Genomic DNA, 8,583 nt, shown 5'->3' on the forward strand with positions numbered 1-8,583 from the left:
AGGCCTCCAGTACATTATATAAGCTGGAGGGTTTAGTCCGTAGAGACAAGCATCCATCGATACACCCATTCATACATTCATCATACCCTAGGGTTTAGACCACAACTCACGATCTCGAGGTAGATCAGCTATGTACCTTGATACATCCATAATATAAGCAAGAGCAGGACGCAGGGTTTTACCTGCTTAGAGAGGGCCTGAACCTGGGTAAACTTTGTGTGTGTTCTCTCTTGTTACCCATCGATCTGATCTAACAACTCGGGCCCCCCTACCCGAGATCTGCCAGTTTTGACACCGACACCCGGGAACACCCCTTTCTGATTAAGTTGAAAATGCCAAAACAATAGAGTCATTCCAGGATGGGAGTAAGGCAAGCCTGATTTTGTTTTTTACTTTCACCTCGAAAGCCTTCAGGTGGCCAGCTTATTGCTTCTGGTGTCCCATGTTTTGCGCCTAGGCTGGCATATGATGTGTGCTTCTCGGAATGGATCCGGTCAGCGTCCTGGGGTGGAACTCTTAAGAAGATAGTTCTTCATTGAGCCCCCAGGGTTATGTGGGTGGCGTGCAAGTTCTTTGTTCTGAGCTGCCGAGTGAACCTCGTTCAAACTAGCAACCTGAACTACCCAGATAGGACCTTCCTGCATGCATCGGTATAAAAACTGCAATTTAATGGATACACAACTGCTATTACACACCATGCTATCCTTTGGAGAGAAACCATTAGTGAAGCTATGGATACCGGTCCATTACTCTTCATATTTCTTACAACCTCGATCAACACTCTCTTTACAATTCCTTGTTTTATTTTCTTGTTGCAATCAATCTTCCATACACCCATGCATTTAATCCTTGTAACTAGAAAGCTAGTGAGACTAACAATCTCACTAATTTCGTTGGGGACCAAGGAAATTTCGTATCTATGTGTGCATGTACTGATAATTGGTTGGTCTGCAACTCCCACTGGTCTGATACACCTTAAGGGCATCCGCTTGAGGAAAACTACTGCTCGCTACCAACCCTTGCACTTGGGGGCTGGCATCTTCCTAATTCAGAGGAAGCAACCGAGTTTCTCTATACCCTCCATAAATACCACCATTATGGCATTGTCTAAACCCTGAGATTTGTTTAGTCACTGTTGCAACTTCATGTAAACGGATATATCCAACGGCCACAAGCGAACCACTCGTCGAAACCTCAAGTTAACCAATCATCCATCCATATTCGTAATACTCATATTGATATCCATAAATCTTACTACCTCCGATTCAAAATAAGTGTCGCAGTTTTGAACTATGGTTAATTCAAAACTGCGACACTTATTTTGGATCAAAAGTAGTACTCCCTCTGTAAACTAATATAAGAGCGTTTAGATTACTAAAGCAGTGATCTAAACGCTCTTATATTAGTTTACGGAGGGAGTACTTGTTATCGGTTGCACCGAAGGATCAAACCTTTGTAGTCGGGTGTATCATGCCCCGCTTGGTTAATAACAACTTCAAAGTTAGTTTAACGATTGATAGGTGCAGTGCCGTCGTAGGTTCTAGTTGAATTGTCAAAGTCAACTCGAATGAAATATTAATGCGAAAACTTTTCAACACACTAGTCTCTCCTAAACAAGCATGTTCCTCCCCTGATGGATGGCTAAACCGCCATAACGCCTCTAAGACATGAATATATCACCATGCATTTTTTTATTATAGACATGAAACGCAAACTTGGGATGTGATTTTGGACGAAGAAAAATAACACCTTTCTCGTCAGCAAACCTTTTTTTTAGCATGGAGCAAAATGGCAGGTGATGTATGTCTCTAGTCACGTGGGTAGGAGCGTCCGGTGACTAGAGGCAGGCGGCGTGGGTTGCGGGTGAAGTTGTTTTGGGCGAGCACGAGCAAGGCAGCACCCAAATTGAGGGGATCCAATTGCGATCAGTTTTCTTTTTCGTGCCTTGCGTAATTGTAGGGATGCGGGGAGTACGACAGACAATCTAAATTACTAAATGCACATGAGAGAACGGATTAGATTAAGGTTAGGTGTTAGATTAAGTTTAGTGGACCTAATCATGCGGTGGTATATTGATCCATGTATATTTTGTGAGGTGCGTTTAGAAAAGTTTATGTTTGCTAAGTCTATACGAGTAGATATAGAGAAGTTTGGATTTGAAAAAGAGAGGATGTTCAAAAAATTGGAAGATATCCTGACCCTGGAATGGGACTCGAGCTTGTCAGAGACGGGACGGCCGAGATCCGCCCGAAAACCGCTCGCGCTTCCTGCACCTCTCAGCCCGTGTCCATTTCCACCCTCCAAACCAAAATCGGATCGCGATCCTAGGGTTACCACACCCTCCTCCCCACCCCCATCCCCGTCGTCCGATCCGGTCCGATCCGGTCCTTCGCCATGGCACAGCACGACGGCAAGCCATACCAGCCGCGCCGGGGCCCCGAGCGGCCCCCGCAGCCGGCGGAGGACCCGCCCGCGCCCGCCGCTGCGCCCGCAGCAGCGGACGCCGTGATTGACCACCTCGCGGCCGTGGCTGCCGAGGCGGAGGCGTTGAACGCGTCCATCGCGGCCGTCGCGGCCGAGGCGGAGGCGATGAACGCGTACGAGCACGCGCAGGAGCAGGAGATGGAGGAGGAAGAAGAGGAGGAGGAAGAGGAGGAAGAGGAGGAGATGGAGGAGGAGGAGGACGAGGGCGAGGGGGATGGGCAACACGAGCATGGGCAGCACGGCGGCAACGGGGAGTCCGTCCCGATGGACGCCGAGGCCGTGGCACAGGCTGCTGCTGCAGCTGCGGCCGGCGCACCGTTGGACCCGCACGGGGCGATGGTCTCTGCGATTGTGCCGCCCGCCACGGGTAACCAGCTCACCCTTTCATTTCAGGGCGAGGTCTACGTGTTCGACTCTGTTTCCCCTGATAAGGTTGGTCTCTTGCCGTTTCTAGTAGTAGTAGTATAATTTTGTCTCCCCTGCCTCTTTCGTAAGTAATTCAGTAGTCTTTGATTGCTGTCGCAGGTGCAAGCTGTGCTTTTGCTGCTAGGGGGAAGGGAGCTGAACCCAGGCATGGGTGCCGGAGCATCATCATCTACTCCATACAGTAAGGTTGAGACAAGTGATGACAGTTAATATTTTATGCGCTGGATGATTCACATGCGTCAGAGGTTGAATTTACTATGATTCAGAGGTTGAATTTTCCACACCGGGTGGCATCGTTGATGAGGTTTAGGGAGAAGCGGAAAGAGCGGAACTTTGATAAGAAGATCCGGTATACAGTTCGCAAGGAAGTTGCACTAAGGTTGGTGTAATGGTTGGCTGGGAATTCCAATCATCATGTCTGAAATGTTGTCTGGGAAATTGCAGTCACATTATGTCTTGAAAGGTTATTAAGGCAAAATTTGATGGCATACATTTAAATATGTTACATCCCTTATGCGTATTATTTTGCCGTTGTTTTCTTGGGAACATATGCTCATCCACTGCATTTTTATTAGCAAACTCTGTTCAGTATGCAGATTAATTAATTGCCTCTAGTTGTTCCATTCGCCTTGTTAGTTTGTGCCGTGTCAAATATCATTGGTATGCCATGATTCTTGTCGGTTGTAATACCAGTGTGGCACTTCTTGATTTTGGTATGGTTTCAGGGTCACGGCATAGATCACAGTATCATACTATCTTGTGATTCTACATTCTTACCAGAGCCAAATGATTTGTAGTGTATCACTATCATGTATTGCAATTCCACCTTATCATTGTTACACTACATTCCCACAGGTAGAATCGCTAGGATTGGCGCACATGAACTATGTGTGGTACCACTATCTATGGGAACAAAACCGCAAGTCCTGGCCATGCTTTGCAATGGTGGGTTAAGCAAGGCCACATAAAACATTATAAGCACGTGTAGTTCTAGTCGAGGTGGGCACTAGACCTCTCGTCTATTGCTCCTGCATAGTCACCTCACAAACCCTGTGAAGGCCTTGGGCTTCAGCTTCTTAGTAGAAGCCCACTTAGGTACATTCATGTGGGCAAGATCCAAAAAAGAGTCAGGTGTACATTCCTAATTTTGCCTCTGCATAGAGTCTATATCGCCTAAGCGCACGCGTAGGCATGGTTGGCTAGGAGTTCTGCTGTCGCCTAGCGCCTAGGCACGCTTAATCGTACATCTATCAGTGCTTTTTTAGTTGGGCTGCATTCATTAGACACCATGTTCTCCATCTCTTGAATGAGGAGAGTAAATGATTTTCCAGAAATGAATTTGTAGTGAAATTAATGTGAACGCTGCATTCAGCAAAAAAACATAGACACTGCATCTATTAAAACAATTTTGTTGTGTTGTGTCGGTCGGGTTAGAAATTTGCACTTCATCAGTTTGGGATTGATCTCATGCATGGTATTAGTATAATGCAATTCTAGAGCAGTATTGTCATTTTATTTATTATATATACTAATTGTAGTTTTATAAAAAGTATCGTGATTCTATGATATGATACTGCTGAAAAAAAACTACCTAGTATTCTGATACTAACATTCTTTGATTTAGATAAGATTATATTTTGCTTGTTGTCTAAGTTACTTCTGCACTGGTTATGCACAGACACTATTGATGCATTTCCATATTTTCCATGTATTTATAGGATGCAGCGTAATAGAGGCCAATTTACATCTTCAAAACCAAAACCTGATGACGGAACTTCTGAACTGGCAACTGCAGATGGCTCCCCAAACTGGGGATCAGTGGAAGGTCGACCTCCGTCTGCTGCTTCGTAAGTTGATGAAATGTATTTTGCTGAGTCAGTGGAATGTATTCGAGTTATCCAGCAATATTTCTAGATGCTTTGAAAGATGCCTTCTGTGCGATAAATTGCTGTTTTTGAAATTAAATGCTCTAGTATGTCACTGTAGGTGCCACAAAGAAACACAATTTATGGCAGATAATTCATAGAGCTGGCTGGTACACATAATAGTATATACCAGTACCTTTTTTTTGCCTAGCTCATCTTCCCTGGGATATTCAGATTTCCTTACTTTGTTAGTTGTGCAAGCAAGTTTGACATGGACTGAAGGTATTATCTGACACCTAGCATACATGGACAGATGCTTCTTTCCATATGGGGTATCTGTTAGATCTTACCTTTTTATTTCTTAAACACATAGGATTTTATTTGTGAATTTTACCGATGGCTGACTTCTTTCAAATTCTTTCAGATGCCATCACTGTGGTACTAATGCACATAATACACCTATGATGCGTCGTGGACCTGAAGGGCCAAGAACATTATGCAATGCTTGCGGCCTCATGTGGGCAAATAAGGTACTTGTAAATACTTGCTAGTGCTGTTGCATATCAATTTAATTGACGATAGAGGCATATAGTGTACTACCTCCATCTCACAATATCTGTTCAGATACCTAGGGACACAAATTGGAGTATTAGTTTACGTAATCGTACTATTCTTTTCTCACTAGATAGATTCTATCAAAGTAGGTATCCATGCGGGTAATATATTGTTGAATAGACAGAATAACTTTTAGATGATGCTGTATAAAGGAGTTATCAACAGTCGGGTCCGGAATGATGATATACGAGATAGAGTTGGGGTAGCACCGCTTGAAGAGAAGCTTGTCCAACATCGTCTGAGATGGTTTGGGCATATTCAGCGCAGGCCTCCAGAAGCTCCAGTGCATAGCGGACGGCTAAAGCGTGCTGATAATGTCAAGAGAGGCCGGGGTAGACCGAACCTGACATGGGAGGAGTTCGTAAAGAGAGATCTGAAGGACTGGAGTATCACCGAAGAACTAGCCATGGACGGGTGCGTGGAAGCTTGCTATCCATGTGCCAGAACTATGAGTTGGTTGCGAGATCTTATGGGTTTCAGCTTTCAGCTCTAGCCTACCCCAACTTGTTTGGGACTAAAGGCTTTGTTGTTGTTGGGTCCTTTGTGTTGAAACGACTCACTTCACTATCAATTAATTAATACTCCCTCCGTTCCTAAATATTTGTCTTCTTAGAGATTTCAAATGGACTACCACACACGGATGTATATAGACATATTTTAGAGTGTAGATTCACTCATTTTGCTCCGTATGTAGTCACTTGTTGAAATCTCTAGAAAGACAAATATTTAGGAACGGAGGGAGTACTTAGGTTATTTTACTACTTGGTTAACTTATCCTATATACCTAAATAGTTCATCCCCACTACCTCTATATCTTGACATGCACACACCTCATCAAAGGCCCACCACTTCATGCATGAGAAAAAGTTTTCCATTATTAGTTGATCTCATGCACACCTTCCACCTCACCACACATGCCACTTCATCAAAGGTCCACTCAACATGTATGAAAAAAAGCTTTCCATTACGTTATGCCATTTATAATCAAAATATTTTCAGACTACACAATAACCAAATACAGTATATAATATTTATTTTTAGCTTTAGTTCATATATTATTAATTCAGCGGTGGAAGGTTCAGACAATCAAATCGCTGAAATATATTGCAATCAATTCCCGCAGCAACGGGCGGGGTATTCCCTAGTTTCTAAAGTTTATTAGAACTCTATACTTTAAATCACCAGTGTTTATCTTGATCTATTTATGTATCTACACAATGATTCTATTGGCCGTAAAACACTGTGTCCTTTTCTGTTTGCTGTATGTCATATTGGTGAAGTTCAGGGCACTAGAACGCTTAGTATCTAGTTTGTTCCTTGTTTTCTGTAAAACGAACAGTTCTAACATTCGTTTAGATTAAATTCTACTGAACAAAAAATCTAGATGATTGTAATGAGTCTAGATGCATCCTGGATGGTGTTCATGTTTGGTTGTATTTAATCTCTGCTGTGGAAAAATGCTCGACAAATAACAGGTGTTACCATTTGAGTGTATTTCGTAGTGGAGTTAAAGAGTATTTTTCTTCTCAGCACTTTATACAACTTGAAGCAAATTAACTGTCAATAATGCTTTATGGGTTAATCATTATTTTTATTTGAAAAAATATCGGCGGTCCATAAATGATCTGTTACACAGAAGGTTGGGGATGTCTAAATTCTGCATCGCTTAGTTTCTCTTTCATGTATTATTGGATTCAAGCACCTTACCTTGCAAATGAAAATTTTATGTACATGTAGTTTTTTTTGTATAATCCCTTTGTGAATTCTAAAAGAGACCCTTGGGAAGGAGTCTCATGGTTTTGTTTGAAGAAGACAACGTGGCACCAGCTTTTCCACTCCGTAAAATACTCAGAGAAAGTAATTCACATCACAGGAATCGAACCTTGGAGGGTGGGGTGACAGAACTTCACACCCAGCACTGGGCTGTAGCCCAGTTCTCCTCTTTATGTGAAGTTGATTAATTATTAAGTTGATGCCACTATGCCAGACGACTTGCTAACCTTCCATGTTTATTTTCTACAGGGCATGTTGCGGGACCTATCAAAGTCTACTCCTCCATCTCTTCAAATGGTGTCAACAGGTCCAAATGATAGTGTAAGTCTCTTATCTATTATTAGTTGCTTCTGAAAATACTGAGTATGCTAAACTTTCCCTATAAGCTGAAGCGATTATTTGTTCTTTCTTGAAAAATGAGCTGGGTCCATATCTTACAGAATTATCTGAGAAAGGATTGTATTTTGCATGATGTCCATCTTAACAATGGTCCCAATACTAAGCAATGGCTGAAACTTCGGAAAATACCGAGTAAAAATTGGTTAATGTATTTTCAGTCATTTAAATTAGGAATTAACAAGTACGCACATAAAAGGACATAAAACAAATTATGATTCCCGTGTCCTGAAATTGGAATATAAAAAAGAGGATCATCAGTTTATGTTATAATCTTAACTAATCTTGATCTCTTTCAATACATCATTGACTCAAGAAAGTTTGCCCATTTGAAAATTTTGGTGACATGAATGGGTGCCTTGTTTTTATGGAATCCATTGTTTATTGAACATTGGTTTGGTTAACACCGACAAAATGTCTGATTTTGTTCGCATATATTTGCACCAAGAGTCCTAAGCACATAAGGTGATATGCCATTTTCTTCTTCCGATGCCATAAAAGTGTTAGATACCCCCATTTCAAGCAGCAAGTATAGAGGATCTAGAAGTATCTCCACCATCCTGTTACGACTTGGGAATCCGTTTTCCAACCTACACCTAATCCTTACAACGATTTTGATATTATGAATGAGCTGGTGGTTGACGCTTGAATTCACACTATCAACAGAATGGAAACACCCTCTCTCAGCAGAATGGAAGCACCCTCTCTCAGCAGAATGGAAATGCTGCCATAGTGCCCTTTGCCGAGCAACAAAACCCAGCACCAGCGACCGATGCCAACGGTCACGGCCATGGGTCTTCAACATGATGAGCGGGATTGCTGCTTGTTTTTAACGGTGGATGGATGAAGGAGCGTCATCCTCCTCTTTGAGTGAACTTCCTGTGTAGGCGAAAACTGCTTGTATTATAACCTGAGTTAGGTTGTCCATCTTAGTGTCGTCTAGGGTTTAAAGAGCTGTTGTTTTTATCTGATGGAATCGTGCTTACCGCTGTTGTTGTGGCTATATAACAATTCTGATTCTTCT

At 42.5% G+C, this 8,583-nt stretch overlaps 1 protein-coding gene across 2 annotated transcripts; it reads left to right on the forward strand.

Annotated features, from left to right (window-relative positions):
* The first annotated feature begins 2,272 nt into the window (after positions 1-2,272).
* LOC123164935 (GATA transcription factor 20) lies at positions 2,273-8,583 on the forward strand. Of its 2 annotated transcripts, none has more exons than XM_044582550.1 (7): positions 2,273-2,916; positions 3,010-3,096; positions 3,177-3,289; positions 4,629-4,757; positions 5,200-5,305; positions 7,413-7,484; positions 8,223-8,583. In XM_044582550.1, the coding sequence occupies exons 1-7, from the start codon at positions 2,395-2,397 to the stop codon at positions 8,364-8,366; spliced, it is 1,173 nt and encodes a 390-aa protein (XP_044438485.1). In that variant the 5' UTR covers positions 2,273-2,394; the 3' UTR covers positions 8,367-8,583. The 2 variants fall into 2 exon arrangements, with proteins under 2 accessions (XP_044438485.1, XP_044438486.1); XM_044582551.1 differs by having other exon boundaries at positions 2,275-2,916; positions 8,226-8,583.

Source organism: Triticum aestivum, chromosome 7D (genome assembly GCF_018294505.1).
Source record: "Triticum aestivum cultivar Chinese Spring chromosome 7D, IWGSC CS RefSeq v2.1, whole genome shotgun sequence".
NCBI lineage: Eukaryota > Viridiplantae > Streptophyta > Magnoliopsida > Poales > Poaceae > Triticum > Triticum aestivum.

Excerpts from the sequence above, each read along its gene's own strand:
- LOC123164935 (XM_044582550.1), top strand. The coding sequence starts at position 2,395 with ATGGCACAGCACGACGGCAAGCCATACCAGCCGCGCCGGGGCCCCGAG. Across the intron at positions 3,290-4,628 it reads CGCAAGGAAGTTGCACTAAG|GATGCAGCGTAATAGAGGCC; the intron begins GTTGGTGTAATG and ends ATGTATTTATAG. Across the intron at positions 4,758-5,199 it reads CGACCTCCGTCTGCTGCTTC|ATGCCATCACTGTGGTACTA; the intron begins GTAAGTTGATGA and ends AAATTCTTTCAG.